The sequence below is a fragment of the Schistocerca nitens genome, chromosome 8 (genome assembly GCF_023898315.1).
Source record: "Schistocerca nitens isolate TAMUIC-IGC-003100 chromosome 8, iqSchNite1.1, whole genome shotgun sequence".
In the NCBI taxonomy this organism is placed as follows: Eukaryota; Metazoa; Arthropoda; class Insecta; order Orthoptera; family Acrididae; genus Schistocerca; species Schistocerca nitens.
The window spans coordinates 365,842,550-365,866,255 of NC_064621.1; the positions used below are offsets into that span (position 1 = coordinate 365,842,550).

Genomic DNA, 23,706 nt, shown 5'->3' on the forward strand with positions numbered 1-23,706 from the left:
TGTTAGCGGCAAGAAACAATCAATGCCTTCTCTACGCGATAACAATGGAGATACTATCGAAGACAGTGCTGCCAAAGCAGAGTTACTAAACACAGCCTTCCGAAATGCCTTCACAAAAGATTCGAATCGAGAACAGCTGCCAACATGAGTAACGTAGAAGTAAATATCCTCGGAGTAGTGAAGCAATTCAAATCACTTAATAAAAGCAAGTCTTCTGGTCCAGACTGTATACCAATTAGGTTCCTTTCGGAGTATGCTGATGCATTAGCTCCATGCTTAACAATCATATACAACCGTTCGCTCGAAGAAATATCCGTACCCAAAGACTAAAGTTGCACAGGTCACACCAATATTCAAGAAAGGTAGTAGGAGTAATCCACTAAATTACAGGCCCATATCGTTCATGTCGATATGCAGCAGGATTTTAGAACATATATTGTGTTTGAACATTATGAATTACCTCGAAGGAAACGGTATATTGACACTCAGTCAACATGGGTTTAGAAAACATCGTTCTTGTGAAACACAACTAGCCCTTTGTTCACATGAAGTGCTGAGTGCTATTGACAAGGGATTTCAGATCGATTCCGTAATCCTGGATTTCCGGAAGGCTTTTGACACTGTACCACACAAGCGGCTCGTAGTGAAATTGCGTGCTTATGGAATATCATCTCAGTTGTGTGACTGCATCTGTGATTTCCTGTCAGAGAGCTCACGGTTCGTAGTAATTGACGGAAAGTCATCGAGTAAAACAGAAGTGATTCCTGGCGTTCCCCAAGGTAGTGTTATACGCCCATTGCTGTTCCTTATCTATACAAACGATCTGGGAGACAATCTGAGCAGCCGTCTTCGGTTATTTGCAGATGACGCTGTCGTTTATCGACTAATAAAGTCATCAGAAGATCAAAACAAATTGCAAAACGATTTAGAAAAATATCTGAATGGTGCGAAAAGTGGCAGTTGACCCTAAATAACCTAAATGCCGTAAATTCAACGAAATACCTAGGTATTACAATTACGAACAACTTAAACTGGAAAGAACACATAGAAAATGTTGTGGGGAAGGCTAACCAAAGGCTGCGTTTTATTGGCAGGACACTTAGAAGATGTAACAGACCTACTAAGGAGACTGCCTGCACTACGCTTGTCCGTCCTCTTTTAGAATACTGCTGCGCAGTGTGGGATCCTTACCACATAGGACTGACGGAGTACATCGAGGAAGTTCAAAGAAGGGCAGCACATTTTGTGTTTTCGCGAAATATGGAAGAGAGTGTCACAGAAATGATACAGGATTTGGGCTGGAAATCATTAAAAGAAAGGCGTTTTTCGTTGCGGCGGAATCTTCTCACGAAGTTCCAATCACTAACTTCGTCCTCCGAATGCGAAAATATTTTGTTGACACCGACCTACATAGGAAGGAAGATCACCACGAGAAAAGAAGGGAAATCAGAGCTCGTACGGAAAGATATAGGTGTTCATTCTTCCCGCGCGCTATACGAGATTGGAATAATAGAGAATTGTGAAGGTGGTTCGATGAACCCTCTGCCAGGCACTTAAATGTGATTTGCAGAGTACCCATGTAGATGTAGATGCTGTAGTAATGACTCAGACAATGCAAACCTACACTATCATGATCGTAATAGTATAGCACATTAACAAGGTTTAGTAATTGCTACGCATTAGATACTAGAAGCATTAACCACACTGCAGTAGCTGTAGCGCATTAGGATCTAGAATAGCCATACAGAGCGTCATCTGTAATCGAGCAGTCGAAAGCTCTCTCTTCAGGTTGTTGTTCACTTATGGCCCGTAGGGGTCCTACCCAAGAGTGGGCGGCTCAGTGTCACTGAGTCTCTCGTCCCTGGACAGCCTAGGTCCTGACCGTCTTTCCTGTCTGTTTTTATTTTTCTCTCAGTAAATACAACTATTGTAAATTTTAAGAACTTCTATTTCCCTATTTCTTAATTTCCAGGCAGCAGCCTCCCGGCCAGCTTCAAATTACTGAGGTACTTACTTTTCTTTACTTTAGTGGGTGTTACCCCTTCTCAGTAGCTACCTGTTCTCCGATGCCACAAACTTCTGTCCAGCCAATCTTCTGCCGATAGACCTCTTTGGCTATAATTCCCTCCAGACGGCCCTTGACCTCCCTCGACTCCTTCTCCCTGTCGGATACTAGTTGAGCAACTACTGTGGCAATCGTTATTCCTCCATCTGTCGGACATGTCCGTACCATCTCATTGCTCGAGCATCAATCCTATATGTGACTGGTTCCACCTCATACATCTCCATTCTTATGTATCCACTCCGCAGTCGATCCAAGCAGGCCGCTCTCATGCTCCACAGTAACCCATCAATTTCGGCCGCCTCAGTTTTCCGCCTTTGATCCTGTTCAGTTTCCAACAATACGAGCCATACGTCAGAATGCTTTCAGCCACAGCAGGTGACACTACTACTTTTGTTCACACGAATACTTGTATGTACTGACTCCAAAAGATACCAATTAATGATTTAATGGCAACCCTTGCTTGACGTATCCTGTTGGATATATCCACTTCATACTGACCAGTGTTGTCGATTATTGAAGCCACATACGTCAACACTTTCACATTTCTTTCTTGGCCAAATTCAAAATGTAAATCCTCACCTTGCCCACTTTCAACGACATGATATTCTGTTTTATCCGTATTGACTGTTAGCTCCCACTGTTTGTAAACATCCATTAACTTTCTCATTTGATACTGAGTTAGCTGGCCACAAAATTGTGCAGAAGTGAGAAAAAAAGAAGTTTGCTGCCAGCTTAAAGCGTTGGCTCTGCATAAAATGGCGGCGACGAGTCTTGCATCTACCTGCAGGTGGCTGCTGGGAAGTGAGAGACTAGGTAAAAAAGTTATCAGTTGAGCTGCCGCATCAAACTGTGATAAAATCGCAAGCTTTCGAAGACTACCATCATCGTCGTCGTTAGGTGCTAAGTCTGACTATCTCGAAATTGGAGAGGTTTCCACAGCTACGCCCGGATGATGGTATCTGATTGGTTACATTGCGTTATGATGACATCATAGAGATGGCCAATGTTGATGGGTGGTAACCTCTGCGTCCATACATGACTTTTGTGTTCGCTGACTAGAAAAAACTTTTAGTGTAAGGACTCCATCATGAAAGACTTCGTAGTCGATGATGGGTTTGTTCACTGGAGGGGGCGGTAGGAGGGGGGAAGGGGGACGTATAGCACAAAGCCGACTGCAGAAAAATTTACATACCTGCATAGCGTTTGTGGGCCTTAAAGTGAGCTTGGTTCCGCAGCACCTCGATTCATTGATAAGTAAACATCACATTATTCCTTCTTATACAGAAGAGGTACCATACCCACGCTAACACACTGTCACTGACGGTGCACTGCCTACTGTAGCTTTCTGGCGTCTGCGGAAGCATGAATTGTCTTGAGAGGAATCTTTGGTTTGCAGCAACTAAAAAGGACAGATTGTCGGGAGAATTAATGGGCTCCCAAGGTTTTTTTTGTGACTTACTTCTACTTTGTATTATGGCTCGGCGATGCGCACATCATGTAGCTAAAAATCCACTGGTGAGATCGCTAAAAGCTGTTGCTTTAATCAACACATTAGATTTGTATCGGGTGCACTCATGTAGAAGAGTTTGCTTTCCGATGTCACGGTTAGGTAGAGGAAATCTCTTGTCATTTTTTAGCTTTTCGGTTTAAAAATGCTACTTAATTTCATTGTGTATGGGTTGAGTCGCATGCCCACCTGCAGGTCCATACACGCTGTTACCATCAGTGGTCACGTTAGGTTCTAAAATTGGCTCTCATTCAGTAGCAGTTCCGTTCGACTCTTTGATACCACTGTTTTTATATACTGTAAAGTAATTTATCCCTTTTGTACTCAGTCTGAATTTCGATGTTGAGAGGAAAGGGTCAACGTATGTCAGCATATTCTGAAAAAGAGTGATTTTCTGATGGAGCAAGTTATTAACAAGACTGGTATCACTGCACTAGTTTCTTTAAAAATCTTAGTTGCTCCCTTTTCAACCATATTGCTATCTAAGCTCACATTTACAACCAGGCGTATAATGACTGCATCCTATTTTTAAATGCACGAAGACTCATAAATATCAGGCAAATTTCACTCCGCCGCAAGTATTATTTGGTATCATGTGAGTTATCAGCATTTCTGGGTAATATTCGAACATCAGACTGATGATGAGAAATGCAGCAGCTCCACCACAGCACGTTGCGTATCCGAATGCTCAGAGGAAAGCTGTGTTTTGTGTGTTCAGAGGCCAGAATTTTTGTTTCGGACTAAAAAAACTGCTAAAGATGTGATTGCACGGGAGATCGTCTATAAGGTGAATTGCATCACACTCATAATTTCATAATCTTTGCCCCCCTCAGTTCCACTTACTCTCCTTGCAGTACTGAATAGTTATTACCAGCCGGATAACGAAGCGCGTTAACGCGCCGCTTCCGGGATTCGGAGAAGCGAGCCTGCCCAGCAGTGAATCCGCCTTGCAGTTTAAATGGCGAGGACCTCTGAGCCGGACAACCGGAATGTGGCTTTTGCGTGTACTCCAACATCCACTTAGGTAAATACTGGGCTTACACCCACGACTCTATTCACATACATGCAACGCATACGTTTAGAAAATGTTCTCAGACACGAAAATGAGGTTTACTCTAGACGTAGCTCGATGGGATACACAGATTCCGTCCCAGGGGCAGTGCCGGTGTCAGGAAGCTAATCGGCCATCAGCTGTCACTAACATCGCCAAAATACGAATAACAATGCCTGCCCCGTAGAGGAATGAGAAAAGTTAAGTAACAAGAAAATGGTTCAAATGGCTCTGAGCACTATGGGACTTAACATCTGAGGTCATCAGTCCCCTAGAACTTAGAACTACTTAAACCTAACTAACCTAAGGACATCACACACATCCATGCCCGAGGCAGGATTCGAACCTGCGACCGTAGCGGTCGCGCAGTTCCAGACTGTAGCGCCTAGAACCGCTCAGCCACACTGGCCGGCTAAGTAAGAAGAGGAAGAGTACTGAACAATTATTGGTTTCTGAGACAAATGAGTTTTTTTTCCGCTGCGCTTGCGAAGGTTAACTGTTATTTACACATAATTTGCAGTCCGATACGTTTCTTTAGGATTTTCCAGATGAACGGCTGTAATCAGTTATATGTAATTTAGATTATTTTTGGTTGAATAGTAATTTAAAAAAGATGACAGTTAGTTTTCAAGCTATAGAAAGCATTCGGCAATGTATCTTGAAGTAAGATGATCACATTCCTTGGAAAATTGCGGCTAAAGTACAAATGAATAATCTAAAGTGTCTAGATGAATAATTTACAGTATTTACAATAAAAACGGATGGCAGAATTACGTAGAGATTGAAATATGATCACAAAACAGGTAGCTGGAGGACAGTAGAAAGAATGCTAACTTAGAAAGAAAGAAAAAAGGAAGTCACGCAGAGCCGTTTTGGGCATTGGGCAACTCATTTGCTGTCACTTCGCGCTGAGCCGTCAGTACGCCAAGCGCAGAGGAATACCTCACTAAGATGAGATCCGCTACTCTTGCCTTTCTACTGCTTCTTTGAGCACGCACTCCCAAAATGAAGATTGTCGTAGGACTCTTGTCTTTTCACAGTCTATGGTTTAGCTAGTTTTTAAGAAATGATCCGCAACGGCCGGCTTCGTGGACTGCCGCTGTGTGACCTTTACGCTATTGGTACCTCTGTCCAGTAGTGTCCCGTGAACGTACGCTTTGGCCTATTCGCAAGGGATGGAGTAGACTACTGACTTGGGAGGCCGAGATTATCTTTCATAGATCACAATAAAGGCGAGGTCTTGGGACGTGTGGAGACCGCACACTTGATGTGGCGTCTGAGGACCCGGTCGTTCTCGTTCGTTCCTTCGTTCCACTGTCCCCATACTGAACGTAAATCGTCAGCTTGAAGGTCTCCTGGTCGTCCCGTTTTTGTGTTGGTTCTGGATGACGAAAAGGGGTCTTATTTGCTGGATTTTACAATCATTTATTCTGAATTTGATTGTTAACGTGCTGGTGATCTTTTGCTTGTGATCTGGCGGACGTGCCTGACTGCCATTTTCGCGCTAGTTCCCAGACACTGCTTAGATTTTGAATAAAAATCATCAGCGATGGCGGACGAAGACCTCTGATTCAAGGAGTCAGCCTCGTTCTGACAATGGCCGTGTGAACAGAGGGCAGAGAAACAGATGAAGGTTCGGTACTCCCACTTGTCCTTGGAATGGGAAACTACCCCTTAACTTGGAAGAATTAGCAATCATCAACGCTGTAAGGATGCAGAAGGAAATCGAAACCACTGCATTAAAGAAACATTTAGATTACTTACAGGATATGCGGTCTTTCAAAATATTCATGATGACGACTACCTTCACAAAGATTTACGGTCAACCTGTCCCCGTTCGGATCCCCCGGTACGTATTACCCAGCAGAGGTCATCAAGAGACAGACAAATGAAGCTAACGTTTTACGAATCGGAGCGTGGACTGCAGGAAATTAATGCTGTAAGAATGTGTAAAGGAAAATGAGCAGGGTAGACTTGGCAAAGATTAGCGAATAGGAAATGGAAAACGATAAAGTTTTCTAGTTAAAAGCTTATCGTCGACGGCTGATACTTATATGCGAGTTTTCATTTTTCTCTTGGATTTCCATTATTGCATGGCAGTTCAGGTATGGAGAGGCCTATGATGGCTTAGCAGACGAATCCTGGCGAGAAACATGTGGTGACATGTAATAGAGGATGGAGGGCTTGGCTGGGTCTGGCGAAGTTTGCATCTCTGACATTTTTCATTTTCCTGCTCAAAATGTGGCAGTAGCTGAAGTAGTTGCGCGCGAGCGATTACGATCTTATACAGTGGGCACCAATTACTCGAGTCAGCGTTTAGACTCTTTAGATTCTTCTTTCATTGGTCATTATAGCGATTCAGAGGAGCACCACTAGGCCTTCTACCAGTGTTCACTTCACCATACAACATTTGTCGAAGAAGTCTGTTGTTTATCATCCGCTGGACATGCCCAATCCATCTGAGTTGATGACCAATAAAGACGGCTTCTATACTATAAATCTTCGACTCCTCAGAAACCGTAGTGTTTGATACAAAGTCACCCCATTTGATGTTCATAATGTATCTAAGCTTCTGTTGGTTGAAGCGTTCTAGTTTCTTAAGATTACAGCGATTTAGTGTCCAGGTTTCATAACTATAGAGCGGGCTGGAAGCAACAACTGGTCGATAGGCTATCAGTTTGGTGCATAGTGTCAGACCTTTATTCAGAAAGGCTCGATGTAGGACACGTCTAAAAGCAACCTGTGCGGCATGCATCCTGTCTTTTCCGACGAGCAGTTAGTTGACAATATCTCGTACTACCTAGCTAGGGGAAGTGATCTACTTGTTCCAAAGGTGTGCTGAAACACAGAAGTTGAGATCCAGAAAGGCAGTAGCAAGAGCTGGCTGTGCTAGTACCTTCGCTTCTTCGATGTTGTTAGTCAGGCCCAACCATTTATACGCAGCATTGAAAGAATTTACAGACAGTTGCAGCTCTGAGGGTGTGAGAGCTGGAGAAGCTTTGTTGTCCGCATATTGTAGTTCACTTACCTGAGTGAGACTTGTGAACCTTTGAGTGCAGCCTAGACTGATTAAACAGCCCTCCGTCAAATCTTTATTTGTTTTCAACTCTTGCATTGTTTACAGACTATGTCCCATAAAGTATGGCTGCTAGGTACAGAGCAAACAACGTTGCCGCGAGGACCCATCCTTATTAGTAATAGGGAATTTGTCGGATGTTTCATTCTGTCGTAGCACTTGCCCAGGCATGTCATCATGGAAAGCTTGAAACAGTTTAACAAAGTGTTCAGCGCAGCCAAAACGGTTAAAGATCTTCCACATAGCTTCTCTCGGCACTGTATCAAAGGTCTTTCCTAAGTCACAGAACACAAATAGTAAAAGCTTATGTTGTTCTCTGCACTTCTCCTGCAGATGTCGTGCACAGATCATATCAGTAGTTCCTCTGGAGGAGCGAAATCCGCGCTGAGATTCAGGAAGTTCAGTCTGGAGGCGATTCAACAGAGTTGTAGCAAAAATTTTAATAACCACGGAGAGCAAGGATATGCCACGGTAGTTACCACATATACTTCAGTCGCCTTTTTTTTTTTTTTTAAGATGTTGACGTTTGTGGAGTTCTCCATGTCAACTGGCACCTTACAGGTTTCCCAAAGTAGAAGAAACAGGGAGAAGAGCCTGGTTTTTAGATCTCGTGGTGGATGCTGTTAGGTTCGGGTGGCTTTCTTAGTCTCATGCTAGCTAGAGCATTGCTGAATTTATGTAATGTCGGTGAGCCTGCTATACTAGATTGTATTGGATGATGTGGGTCGTGTTCGAGAAAGTCGTCAGCAGCGAGGAACTACGGTTTAAGAGTAAGTTGAAATGCCCTTTCCATAGATTCAAGATATCCTGACTGTGAGAATGATCGTGCTGTCGGCGACTTTCAGACTCCATGTTCTTTCATTCCAGCTTAAAAACTCCGCAAGTCCCTAACATCTAAATGTTCAAATGTGTGTGAAATCTTATGGGACTTAACTGCTAAGGTCATCAGTCCCTAAGCTTACACACTACTTAAATTATCCTAAGGACAAACACATACACCCATGCCCGAGGGAGGACTCACACATCCATGCCCGAGGGAGGACTCGAAACTCCGCCGGGACCAGCCGCACAGTCAACGACTGCACCGCCTGAGACTGCTCGGCTAATCCCGCGCGGCCCCTGACATCTGACAGAGTTTGGAGTTCCTTGACTTCTTGTTGCCACCAATTGTTCTTGATTGTTCTTGCTTCGATTTTACATTTCTGCTTGCGGTCTTTAAAGTGTGCTTTCGTTCCCACGGAGGATTGATCATGTGCAAGAGATAGGTAATCAGCCCCCTTGACAGTTATGAGGTTCTTACACTACTGGCCATTAAAATTGCTACACCAAGAAGAAATGCAGGTGATAAACGGGTATTCATTGGTCAAATATATTATACTAGAACTGACATGTGATTACATTTTCACGCAATTTGGGTGCATAGATCCTGAGAAATCAGTACCCAGGAAAACCACCTTTGGCCGTAATAACGGCCTTCATACGCCTGGGCATTGAGTCAAACAGAGCTTGGATGGCGTGTACATGTACAGCTGCCCATGCAGCTTCAACACGATACCACTGTTCATCAAGAGTAGTGACTGGCGTATTTGACGAGCCAGTTGCTCGGCCACCATTGACCAGACGTTTTCAATTGGTGAGAGATCTGGAGAATGTGCTGGCCAGGGCAGCAGTCGAACATTTTCTGCATCCAGAAAGCCCCGTACAGGACCTGCAACATGCGATCGTGCATTATCCTGCTGAAATGTAGGGTTTCGCAGGGATCGAATGAAGGGTAGAGCCACGGGTCGTAACACATCTGAAATGTAACGTCCACTGTTCAAAGTGCCGTCAATGCGAACAAGAGGTGACCGAGACGTGTAACCAATGGCACCCCATACCATAACGCCGGGTGATACGCCAGTATGTCGATGACGAATACACGCTTCCAATGTGCGTTCACCGCGATGTCGCCAAACACGGATACGACCATCGTGATGCTGTAAACAGAACCTGGATTCATCCGAAAAAAAAGACGTTTTGCCATTCGTGCAACCAGGTTCGTCGTTGAGTACATCATCGCGGGCGCTCCTGTCTGTGATGCAGCGTCAAGGGTAACCGCAGCCATGGTCTCCGAGCTGATTGTCCATGCTGCTGCAAACGTCGTCGAACTGTTCGTGCAGATGGTTGTCGTCTTGCAACCGTCCCCGTCTGTTGGCTCAGGGATCGAGACGTGGCTGCACGATCCGCTACAGCCATGCGGATAAGATGCCTGTCATCTCGATTGCTAGTGATACGAGGTCGTTCCGTATTACCCTCCTGAACCCACCGATTCCATATTCTGCTAACAGTCATTGGATCTCGACCAATGCGAGCAGCAATGTCGCGATACGATAAACCGCAATCGCGATAGGCTACAATCCGACCTTTATCAAAGTCGGAAATGTGATGGTACGCATTTCTCCTCCTTACACGATGCATCACAACAACGTTTCACCAGGCGACGCCGGTCAGCTGCTGTTTGTGTATGAGAAATCGGTTGGAAACTTTCCTCATGTCAGCACGTTGTAGGTGTCGCCACCGGCGCCAACCTTGTGCGAATGCTTTGAAAAGCTAATCATTTGCACATCATAGCATCTTCTCCCTGTCGGTTAAATTTCGCGTCTGTAGCACGTCATCTTTGTGGTGTAGCAATTTTAATGGCCAGTAGTGCGATTACTTCATTATTATCATCAGACCAATCACTTTTCGTCTTTGTATCAAATCCAACGACTTCTGCAATCTTCTTGATGATGTTTTTTGAAATCATTTCTCTTCAACACCTGTTGTGTTAACTGCGGCATTGGTGATAAGTCGATCCAAAAATGTATCTTGCAATAGAGAGCGAACAATCTCGTTCTGCGTTCCGTTGATGTTGTATTTTCTTCTGGAAGGATTTGAGAAGTAGGATCGTGGTTTACGATGGACGAGGATCGTCAGATGGATAATCAGCAGCTCGTGGTCAGTCTAGCAATCATCAATGTTTCGCCTTTCTTGTCACGCTACCGGATGATGACATAGTGAGATGGGAATGTTTGTAGCGTGCAGGCATCCATGTGGTCTTATAACGATTAAGTAAGCAGAATTATGTGTTTGTGATAAAAATCTCCTGCTCAGCACGGAGACCCAGAAGAAGCAGCCCATGTTCGGTGCAATTTACAACACCTTGATTACCCACGATGTTTCCCCCCTTCCATCTCTAGCACTGAAGTCACCTAGTAACAAGAGTTTATCTTCAGTTGGTATCTTGATGAGAACATTGCTCAGTTAATGGTAGAACTGATTCTTTGTATCCTCCTCGCTGCCTAAAGTGGGAGCATAGGCAGAGACACAGGTGACAAAGCTATCTCCAGTGGGGGGAATTCGAAGAGTCGTGATTCTGTCATTGACAGCAATAGCGGTTAATCTACGCTGTTTCATTATTTTCGTTTTTACTGCAACTCCTACACCATGGGCGCGTGTTCCTCCTGCATCCTTTCCTTTCCAAAAGGTGGTGTACCCTAAGCTAGCCTCAGTGATGTGCTCTTCGCCTGATAGTCTGGTTTCACTTAAAGGCAGCAACATCTATATTTAATCTAGCTAGCTCCAATGGCGATGAGAGCTGTTCTTCTTGCTGGTCTATCACCACGTAAGCCCAGGATAGTCCTGACATTCCAATCATATTATTCTTTCTTGGTTTTCGTCCGCAAATTGGGAGTGACCTACTGGGTGCGTGTTCCCAGCCAGGGGCAAATGTGATTACCGACGTTTAGCCCATTTTTTCTAGGGCCTTCGTCATTTGGGGTGTGCGCAGCCCGTGGTCTTGCGGTAGGTTTCTTGCTTCCTGCGCACGGGGTCCCGGGTTCGATTCCCGGCAGCGTCAGGGATTATCCCTGCCTCGAGATGACTGGGTGTGGTGTCGTCTTCGTCATCATCATTAATTCCCGTTACGGTCAGAGGAAGGCAATGGCAAACTACCTCCGCTAGGACCTTGCCTAGTCAGCGGTGCGGGTCTCTCGCATTGTCCCCTACGCTCCTCGGAGTATGGGACCTCATCATCATCATCATCATCATCATCATCATCATCATTTAGGATGGGCATCGGTCATCGTAGCCGCAGATGGAGGGCGGGGCCCCTGAGTACTCAGCTGACCTCTCAGGAAGGCGACCTTGACACATCTGCCGCCAGCGTGCAGGTCCAGACTAGTACCTTCCAGTCGCTTTCAAGTCTACTACCACCGTCCGTATCCCATCGCCACTGGACGTTACGGAAAATGGCAGGAGACATTGCCTTTCACGTGACTTTAATGTGGATGTCAACTTGCGAGGTAGTAACACACTCACTATGATTCCGGAACCATTCATCACGGAACATGAGTATGAGACATTTAATTTCAGACTCGAGTATGAGACATTTAATTTCAGGCACCAGAAGTGTAAGGAACTGCCACGAGCTCAATGACAGTATAGCAGCGCCTTTACAATCAGTTCGTCTGGCGTGACCTGCCTACGCGACCGTTGGGAGCCTCAGGCGTGAAGTGTTCTTCTTCTGTCCGCCTCGCCTTTGGCTCCTAGGATGTTGCGGAAAAGATTACAGGAAGAGATGCAGAAAAGGATGAGGCGTTGTGGGACACATTTTGGTTGTACGGTTTGTGTAATAGGTGTTGTCAACGTTATGAACAGGACGGTAGGTACATTACAAATTAGTGCTAGCAATGCGGCGACCAAACTGCTATTCTGAGTGCTGAAAGAAACCCAACACCAACGACCATTGTACAGATTTACGTGTCCACATCACAAGCTGGTCATGAAGAACTAGACCGGACACTCGAGGGGACAGAGAGATTATTAAAATAGATAAATTGTAATAAAAGTTGTTCATTTTAAGTGAGTGGTACGATACTATTACGGAGGGAAAAGGAAATAAAGTCACTGGAGACCACAGACTGGGGGGAGGGGGAGGGGAGGAATAAGAGGAGAGAGAGGCTTCTAGAGTTCTGCCGATAATTCCGTAGAGTTTGTACACGGTGGAAAAAATCACCCTGTTGATGTGGATGAAACTAAGTACGGATAATTTTAGGCAGAATAGAATGGAGTGGAAATTCTCTAAGACAGTATTTAATTATCTAAATCAGAGGTTCCCAAACTTTTGTTTGTTACGCCCCCCTTCTGCCGAAAAGGAAACTTCCGTGCCCCCCCCCCCTCCCCAAAAAAAATAGAGATTTTTATTAATTATCAAGAAACTGTTGAAAAATTTGTGATGGTGACGTAATGTAACATGGTGCGCTGTTAATGTATCGAGTCGCAGTTATTACGTCATCAGTCTAGTCTTGTGATTATAAGCCACTCCGAAAGTAAAGGAAGTCCTTGGTAAGCAAGGAAAAATATTTGCGACCTTTGCAGATTAGTGGATGCGGGCCATTATTTTGAGTGCAGCTTATTATTTTCACTCATTATCAAAAATAGTCACTCAGTCACGGTGTTAACGAACGTCACTGATTTGCACGCCTATAGCGCTCCCCATTGTCATTGCGCATAGGTTGGCATTTATGTCAACGACGACAGTTACCGAACGGCGACAAACGCCCAGTTCCCAGAACCAGACAAAAAATAAAAAATAAGTTTTACCCAATAATCGTGCAGACTACACAGAACTTTAAAAAATATGAATAAAACAACTTCATTATCTTGATTACATTCCCTTGCTGCACACCATTTCTTCACCCGTATACGGTTTTAGGACTACTCTTCGCTTGCCATATCTAGGATAAACTTTCGCTGTGTCTTCATCCAGAAGAAATACTATTATTAGTTGAAATAACATACCACACGTAACATCAGAATCCATGAGGATCACACGCAGTATTTATATTTAAATCAGATTCACTATGTTTATTTTATATTGTTTCTTCGAAATAGTTTTTTATAATTTTACAGTATGACCTACATGTAAGGACAGATAGCAGGAAAATAACAAGTTCTCTTATAATGTGACGTATTTATTACAAAAATATTATTTCCACACACATATGGCAAGAAACAAACAAACAAATCAATGTAAAGGATGAGCTTGCATATTTTTTACAAGATTTTGAATTCTTGGCTGAATAGTAGAAACTGCGCAACGTAAATCATTGGTAATACTGAGTTTGCTTCTAAGCTTATTTTTTATCGCCACTACCGCTGAAAATGCTCTTTCGCACAAATAAGTGCTTGAAAATGGTAAGTACAGTTTCAGTGCTTGTTCTGCTGTGCTGGGATACACCGTGAGATATTTCACCCAAAATAAAGGCTTATCCATCTTCTCAAGGTCATACTTCGCTGCAGAATCATTTTCAATTTCTAAGACTTCCTCTTGTAGTCTGTCTGGCAACACATCCACGTCAACGTGAAATGTATCCGTCGCTAACCTATAATAAATTTTATCATCACAACTGTTAGGGAAGTATCGTTCGAATTCATCAGTGAGGTGCTGCAAATGGTTTGATATTTTACTCTTAGTATCAGTATCCTTAAAATCGTTTTGAAATCGGGCTTCTTCCAGGATTTAAAACAATCTAGTAAAGCAGGAATAATTGCAGGCTAAAATTTTACGTTTCCATACTTGCAACTTATCAGTAAACGCTTTGATGGCATCCCGATGAAAAATTATGTTTGACTCTCCACCTTGTAATTTCAAATTCAATGTGTTTAAAGATTCGAACATATCTGACAGATAAGCCAATGCAACATGAACACCTGGCTTTCTAAATCGCACATACAGTTCAGTTTGTTTGTTATTTTCCAAAAACCGCATCACTTCGTCTCGAAGTTCAAATAATCTTCCTAGCATATTTCCTTTTGAGAGCCAGCGTACTTCTGTATGAACTACTCTGGTCAGAACGAACACTTGTACTAGTTTCGCATTCACGCCGTGCACATTTTTCTGGTGACAACGGGCATAACCCTGGCGTCCAAATTACGAACCCGCCAGTTCATTTGAAGCGTATACAGTCTACTAAAGTCACTGTAATCGCATCACATGGGGATCCGCGGGTTGACAGGGTAATAAAACGGCGTTTTTGCAGTTATGCAGTATAAGTGATTATTACTCTGATGAACATAGCCTGCTACGGCTAAAAGTTATAACATGATTACGTTCAGTTCATGTGTACAAATGTACGGAATAGTTAATACCTGACTTTTCTGATTTCCAATTGTCAGAAGTAAGTTGTTTACAAATCTGATATATTAGAATTAACGCATATCGCCTTCGTAGTTTTGAGAGTTTCTGTGTGTGACATTCTAAACGTGACATTCTAAACGTGATCTTAACGTGATCTTCAAAAGCTGTATGTTCTAGGATAGCTTATTGAGATAGGATTTAGCACCATAATCTATCATTAATACCTGCACATTCATTTTTATTACATTATCGGTATTAAAAAGAAATATTAGGTTTATACCACTAACTCCACCCGCGCCCCCCTTGCAACATCAACACGCCCCCCCCCCCCCCCCCCCAGGGAGGCGCGGCCACCAGTTTGGGAACCTCTGATCTAAATAAAAGTGTCAAGAACAGTTCCATTGAAGAAGAATAGAATATACTGAAAGAAACAATTAAGGTAGTATAGAACACCTAGGTATGGTGGAAATAGAGCCTAAGAAACCATATATGGCTCAGAAAAAACAATATTTGAAAGAAGCCAATACAAAAATGTCATGAATGAGACAGGAAGGCAGCAGTACAAGTTGCTAAGGAATGAAATTTTAAGGAACTGCTAACAGGGTACATTTGATTTGATGGACAAACATGCAGATACATTCATGCTCATAAATTAAGGATAATGCTGACACATGATGAAACAACGCTCTGGTACGCGGTTTGTGGGTTTAAATCACCTCGGGGTATGACCATGCGGTGCATTTGACCTGCGGTCGTCGCACGGTGGCGCTGGCAGCAGTCAACATATGCTGAGGTGTGTTGGTGCATGTCAGAGCACGGTGCAGCGAGTAAGTGTGCTGACGTTTTCAGTCGTGCTAATGGTGACTGTGTGTTGAAAATGGCTCAAAGAACACATATTGATGTCGTTATGAGGGGTAGAATACTAGGGCGACTGGAGGCTGGTCAAACACAGCAGGTCGTAGCAAGGGCCCTCCGTGTGCCACAAAGTGTGATCTCAAGATTATGGCAACGATTCCAGCAGACAGGAAACATGTCCAGGCGCTACAGTACGGGACATCCACAGTGTACAACACCACAAGAATACCGATAGCTCACCATCAGTGCCCGCAGACGGCCACGGAGTACTGCAGGCAGCCTTGCTCGGGACCTTACCGTAGCCACTGGAACAGTTGTCTCCAGACACACAGTCTACAGACGATTGAACAGACATGGTTTATTCGCCCGGAGACCTGCAAGGTGCATTCCACTGACCCCTGGTCACAGGAGAGCCCGTAAAACTTGGTATCAAGAACACAGTACATGGTCATTGGAACAGTGGTGTCAGATTATGTTCACGGACGAGTCCAGGTATAGTCTGAACAGTGATTCTCGCCGGGTTTTCATCTGGCGTGAACCAGGTAGATGCCGTGTTTCTTGACTTCCGCAAGGCGTTCGATACAGTTCCCCACAGTCGTTTAATGAACAAAAGAAGAGCATATGGACTATCAGACCAATTGTGTGATTGGATAACAGAACGCAGCATGTGATTCTCAATGGAGAGAAGTCTTCCGAAGTAAGAATGATTTCAGGTGTGCCACAGGGGAGTGTCGTGGGACCGTTGCTGTTCACAATATACATAAATGATCTTGTGGATAACATCGGAAGTTCACTGAGGCTTTTTGCGGATGATGCTGTGGTATATCGAGAGGTTGTAACGATGGAAAATTGTATTGAAATACAGGAGGATCTGCAACGAATTGACGCATGGTGCAGGGAATGGCAATTGAATCTCAATGTAGACAAGTGTAATGTGCTGCGAATACATAGAAAGAAAGATCCTTTATCATTTAGCTACAATATAGCAGGTCAGCAATTTGAAACAGTTAATTTCATAAACTATCTGGGAGTACGCATTAGGAGTGATTTAAAATGGAATGATCATATAAAGTTGATCGTCGGTAAAGCAGATTCCAGACAGAGATTCATTCGAAGAATCCTAAGGAAATGCAATCCGAAAACAAAGGAAGTAGGTTACAGTACACTTGTTCGTCCACTGCTTGAATATTGCTCACCAGTGTGGGATCCGTATCAGATAGGGTTGATAGAAGAGATAGAGAAGATCCAACGGAGAGCAGCGCGCTTCGTTACAGGATCATTTAGTAATCGCGAAAGCGTTACGGAGATGATAGATGAACTCCAGTGGAAGACTCTGCAGGAGAGTCGCTCAGTAACTCGGTACGGTCTTTTGTTGAAGTTTCGGGAACATACCTTCACCGAGGAGTCAAGCAGTATATTGCTCCCTCCTACGTATATCTCGCGAACGGACCATAAGGATAAAATCAGAGAGATTAGAGCCCACACAGAGGCATACCGACAATCTTTCCCTCCACGAACAATACGAGACTGGAATAGAAGGGAGAACCGATAGAGGTACTCAAAGTACCCTCCGCCACACAGCGTCAGGTGGCTTGCGGAGTATGGATGTAGATGTAGATGTAGATACCAACCCCTTAATGTCCTTGAAAGGGACCTGTATGGAGGTCGTGGTTTGATGGTATGGGGTGAGATTAAGATTAGTGCACGTAGACCCCTGCATGTCTTTGACAGAGGAACTGTAACAGGTCAGGTGTATCGGGACGTCATTTTGTACCAGTATGTCCGCCTTTTCAGGGGTGCAGTGCGTCCCACCTCCCTCCTGATGGATGGTAACACACGGCCCACCGAGCTGCTATCGTGGAGGAGTACCTTGAAACAGAAGATATCGGGCGAAATGAGTGGCCTGCCTGTTCTCCAGACCTAAAGCCATCGAGCACGTCTGGGATACCCTCGGTCGACGTATCGCTGCACGTCTTCAAACCCCTAGGACACTTCAGGAGCTCCAACCGACACTGGCGCAAGAATGGGAGGCTATACTCCAGCAGCTGTTCGACCACCTGATCCAGAGTATACAAACCCGTTATGTGGCCTGTGTGCGTGTGCATGATGATCGTATCCCATGTTGATATCGGGGTACATGCGCAGGAAACAGTGGCGTTTTGTAGCACATGTGTTTTGGGGACGGTTTTCTCAACTTATCACCAATACCGTGGACTTACAGATCTGTGTCGGTGTGTGTTCCCTATGTGCCTATGCTATTAGAGCCAGCTTTGTGTAGCGCCACTTTGTGTGCCACCACATTCTGCATTTATCTTTAATTTATGAGCATGAGTGGAAATACGAAAAATTGGGGGCAGAATAGACTGGAGTGGAAATTCTCCGAGGCAGTGACTAATGATGTAAATAAAATTGTCGGGAACAGCTCAGTTGAAGAAGAGTAGAATATAATAAAATAAATAATGAAGGTAGTATAGAACATCTAGGTATAGCGAAAGTAGGGCAAAAGAAGCCATGCACGACTCAGAAAATACAATATTTGAAATAAGACGATACAAAAATCTCGTGAATGAGGTAGGAAGGCAGCAGTACAAGTTGCTAAGGTAAATGAAATTTTGAACTGCTAACAGGCTACATTTGATGAGACAAACATGCAGCTATGCTGAGAACGCTGCGCGCAGCATGGCGGCCGTGCTGCGCTGCCGTAACGTACCTGGATGCCGAGCCAGAGCTGGGACGGCTGTTCGCGGGAGTCGACGGCGGGACCGAGGCGCAGGGAGAGGAGGCAGTACTGCTGGCGCAGCCTGTCCACGCAGCCGTGGAAGTCGCCCAGCTGCGAGGGGCCGCCGTGCAGGAGCGCCCGACCCGAGAACCAGCCTGCCGACACCACGGTCCACACTCTCATCCCCTGTGACACTCGACAGTTGTTACGTAATCTGCATTACAATAACGACTTGTTACTGTCACTAGCGAACAGTGTTGTAGTCTAAGAAATGTTGTTTCTCCGAAAGGGAGGGTTGGAATAGTCGTGTGAAGTTGGTTCCCGACTTTCTGAGTTCTTGACAGATATACTATAGTTATAGAGTTATCTGTTTGAAACTTGAACAGCTCATCAGAATCTCACGTAGAAAACAACAGTTGTGAGCGACGGGTCTGTCATTCTGCGCAACGGATTAATCTGAGATGTACCCTTTACCCTGTGGCTTCTGCAAGATGCAATTTCCACCCCTACACTACTACAGAAGTCAGACAGACGCTCCTAACGTTCTAAAGAGAAACGCCTGAAAAACGTTCATCAATAAATATCTTCTGGAGTCGTCCACTGTAAGGAAATGACACAAAAATTCACACAATTTTTTACGTAACTAGTGGGAAACTTGAGTACTGGAGTGGTGCTAGTTAGTGTAAGAAAAACATGAAACTAACGAAAATTATTTTTATTTTTACAAAAATTCTAAGAAATCACAATGGCACTTTTATTTATGAACTGAACAAGTTATTTCCGGGTTATTTTCGGAATATGAAGTTACCTCTTAAGGATAGAATTCGCTAATGAAATTTCTATACAAAGTTTAAGATTGTTATTGACTTGGCAGAATGGCTGAGAGCCGCGCCCACTCAACTTGAATAATTATCTGTTAGAATGTTGCTAGGTACGGTTGAGGTTGTCGCGTGTGAAATGCAGCGAAGTGTACTGTTGTGGAGGAAATATGGGGCTCGCAATAGCTAATGGCTCTGAGCACTATGGGACTCAACTGCTGTGGTCATAAGTCCCCTAGAACTTAGAACTACTTAAACCTAAGGACAGCACACAACACCCAGCCATCAAGAGGCAGAGAAAATCCCTGACCCCGCCGGGAATCGAACCCGGGAACCCGGGCGTGGGAAGCGAGAACGCTATCGCACGACCACGAGATGCGGGCTCGCAATAGCTGTAGCGCACAATACCGTAAGCTGCAATGACTGCTGTCTGCGCCGCTCGCTGCTGACAAATAAGATAACTCTCGTTCTATCCGGATTGACCTTCGCCAATCAAATTCTCCCTACGCCTTGATGAAGTCAAGGACTCCTGTTCGCCCCTAGTCTAACAATTGGCGTGGTACTCCGGTCAGATAACCAGTCCACCTCGATACCACTAAAAAATTCGCTCGCAGGCGTTTAACTATAACTCTGTCCGTTCACACCGCACAATAAGTGTGGCGGCCAATACCGTGAACAACGCTTAATCGCAAGGACTCAATATAGTTGCACTCCGATTCGCTCTCGACAGAGGTGCTCTCCCAGTCAAGTATACTACGGTCGCAGGTTCGAATCCTGCCTCGGGCATGGATGTGTGTGATGTCTTTAGGTTAGTTAGGTTTAAGTAGTTCTAAGTTCTAGGGGACTGATGACCACAGATGTTAAGTCCCATAGTGCTCAGAGCCATTTGGACCAGTCAAGTACTGAGGAGAGACTTGTTCCTCGCTCTTTTGAGTACACGTACGAGCACACACACTCTCGTTACGTGTTCTCGCTCCAAGAGCGACAACGGAATGGCCCCTCTCCACACCAGACGTGAAGCGGTATATCTTTTGGTCTCTTCCATTACTCCTTCAGATAAAGGCGTCAGGAATATCGTCTGCCAATCAGCATTGCTCTTCTAAAACGGGAGAATGGCGTTTCGTTTAAGGCGACCAATCCGGAAATCTGTAGCACAGGCGTTTGGCGTTTGCTGTCTCCCAGTGAAAACCTCTGAAACTGCGTGCTATGTTTGTAAAGAATGCGTAGGCTGGGCGCTCCCACACAATGTAGCGGAATTTGCTTTTAAGCTGAACACGGGGTCGTTCTCCCTTTCACTTAGGCAAACGCTGTCTGCTCTATGGGCGGACGCCGGCCGACGTAGATAGGTTGACTCGTCCTCTGAAGGGACCGGCTCCTGGCGTGCAGTTTCCCTCTCCCGAACTAAAAGCTTTTGTGACCGTCGTATCTTGAATGTGCGTGTGTGTACGCCAGCCTCGAGTATTTCAATCACAGTGCGTACTTGCCATTTACTTGTTATTTGCATACCGTTTACATGAATTAATATATCATTGACTTTATCTTATCCAGTTTGGGTTCGAATGAAGCGTCTTGATGTGTGGAATATGATTGTGAGGGCGGAATATGTAAGCAATGAATGTCAGGAAACCACGACGTCTTATTTAGTGCGAAAAAAAATTGTTTGTCAATTTGTGAAAAAAATACTATCACATTTATGAATAGCTCCCCAAGAGTTCTACAAAAAAATCCTAATGACTTTTGTGTGCAGATAATAGTTTATGAGACAGTTGCAATAATGAGGGACCCACTTTCACTGCTGGTGAAGTTAGCACCCGACTTTCGAGATTACTCATTTTTCAGAATTGTTGATAGATGTGCTTTACTTCTAGAGTTCTCTCTACAAAATTTGAACAGTTCTGCAGTATTTAATGAAAGAAATTATGATCACAATTCTGAATAGCTCCCCAAGACTTCTGCAGAAAACCCTAATGAAATTTTGTATGCAGATAATAGTTACGGTTGATAGAGCGATGACTGACTGTACAATGGCACCAACGGAACGAGCGTAACCATACCGTTCAAACGAGCGTGTGTGGTATTGCTGCGTATACTCCTTACATCATTATTAGTTAACATGTTCTTTGTTGTCCGGTTGTTCTTATTTCCTTACGAATAAGATTTAAAGACATGTCATCCAAATCTTCGCCTTTTCTTTTAACATAATTCCGTGATATTCTATTTCATAAATTTTCTGGAGCTGTTTTGTGGTCATTATCGTCTTCCACACGTGAAAGTATGTTTTCGCTGCCTCCACTAGAGCCGGCCGTGGTGACCGAGCGGTTCTAGGCGCTACAGTCTGGAACCGCGCGACCGCTACGGTCGCAGGTTCGAATCCTGCCTCGGGCACGCGCGACCGCTACGGTCGCAGGTTCGAATCCTGCCTCGGGCATGGATGTGTGTGATGTCCTTAAGTTAGTTAGGTTTAATTAGTTCTAAGTCCCAGAGTGATCAGAGCCATTTGATTTGAACCTCCACTAGATAACCATGCCACAGCATGTCCAGAGGATTTCAGATTCTACAATGCTTCCCGTTGCAAATTAAATGCACGTTACCACAATAATTAAAAATGCTGCAAAATCTACCTCTGCCACAATTTCATTTCAAAAGGCTAGCTTAAAGTAGACAACGAAACACTTATTGAACTTGCTAACCAGTTGAGGATCAGACTGTCTTACTAGTTGAGGACCAAGTTTTACGAGTTACGGGTTAGCTGACCACTTTCACTAAAACTCTTGGGGTACTATCCAGAACTATAATCAGCACTGTTGTACGAATTTGTTTGCTTATGTAGTGAAAGTAAGTTTGGCTCAAATGGTTCAAATGGCTCTGAGCACTATGGGACTCAACTGCTGTGGTCATAAGTCCCCTAGAACTTAGAACTACTTAAACCTAACTAACCTAAGGACATCACACACATCCATGCCCGAGGCAGGATTCGAACCTGCGACCGTAGCAGTCGCACGGTTCCGGACTGCGCGCCTAGAACCGCGAGACCACCGCGGCCGGCCGAAAGTAAGTTTCTCATTACTGCAGTTATCTCATAAATTATTTTCTGTGCAAAAATGTCATCATGATTTACTGTAGAATTCTTGGGAAGCTGTTCAGAAATATGATCATAACTTTTCGCAAATTGGCTTTTTTTTCCAGCACATCTATCAAGAACCAGACTGGTGCGAGTGAGTCGCTATTTTCTGACGGATGAATGTAAGCTGTCTCTGGCAACGATAAATCATCTATTATTAAAGTTTAGCATTATCATTTTTTGTAGTAATGATTGCTTAGCTGCATGTGGTTCAACTGCTTGGAGCAAGACTTTCAATTGGACGTCTGTTCAGCGGCTTGAATGTCCATAACATGCCCTAGCATTCCTAGCGGCGAAGTGAGACCTAAAGTTTAACGAGTCATCCGAAACACATTTCATTTCGTGGCTAATCTTCACATGGTTCAGAGGTAAAAGCTAAATTAAAGCCAGACTGAACTATTACGGGGTCCGAAGCGGATTAGATGAGACGGCTCTTCACGACTAGACCGCCTGGCGCGACACTGGCACCGTTGTTTTTTTTTTTTACTTTTAATTTTTTTTTCCCCCTCCTTATGGGAGAGCGGGCTGGTGCTAGAGCTTTGCTCTTTTCAGCCGTGGGAAGTTTGTGCTGTTGGGGCTCTATTTATTTGTATTTGGGGAGAGGAAGACGATTCATTTTTTATTTTCTATCTATTTTCTTATTCTAATCTTGTCGTATTATCAGTTCATTTGGTTCATACTTTCTTATTTTGTGGTTTGGTTGCTATTCATTTACTTCTTTTGTATCTGCTGTTTGTCTCTGAGAGGGTGGTTTTATAATCCCGGCATTTGCCTTACAGGTAAGGGAAATCCCTCTAGAACCTCACCTGTCTGACTGTATCAATGTCAAAACAGTTAAAAAAATCCTGTACACAGAGCTGAAACGGTGTCAGAGCAATGCAGATTAACTCTGCATCTACAACTATGGTCTGAAAACCACTGTGATGTGCATGAAGGAGGGCACTACCCATTCTACCATTTATTAAAGCCTTTTCTCATCCTATTCGTGAAAGGAGTGCGGTAAGCCAACTGTTCCTATATCTGAGAGGCCAAGCCATCGTCCGTAGGATTTTTCTTCAAGTTCAGAAAACTTCTCGATAGATGGCAGCACCAGACAGATATGGGAAACGGATTTCCCAGCTGTTCCCAACCAAGGAGGTTAGATTTCTGTTTAGGAATGCCACACACTGATACAGAGTAAAGGGAGAGGTCGGCTGCAGTGACACTTCCACAATTTTGTGTTTTCCAGAAACTACTGCTCTGAGCGTTCCTGGCAATGAGTTAAAACTTCATACAGTAGCTAACACACTAGTTACATCACCGCTTGCGGCAACGAGCACTGTCTTGAACGCAATG

At 44.3% G+C, this 23,706-nt stretch overlaps 1 protein-coding gene across 1 annotated transcript in view; it reads right to left on the reverse strand.

Moving 5' to 3' along the window:
* The window catches only part of LOC126199572 (nose resistant to fluoxetine protein 6-like), a 231,358-nt gene extending 212,743 nt beyond the window's left edge, over positions 1–18,615 (reverse strand). Inside the window, exon 1 of the mRNA XM_049936495.1 lies at positions 18,424–18,615. Coding sequence (XP_049792452.1) covers positions 18,424–18,615 — 192 coding nt within the window. The remainder of the gene's footprint in view (positions 1–18,423) is intronic.
* Between the last annotated feature and the right edge of the window lie 5,091 nt (positions 18,616–23,706).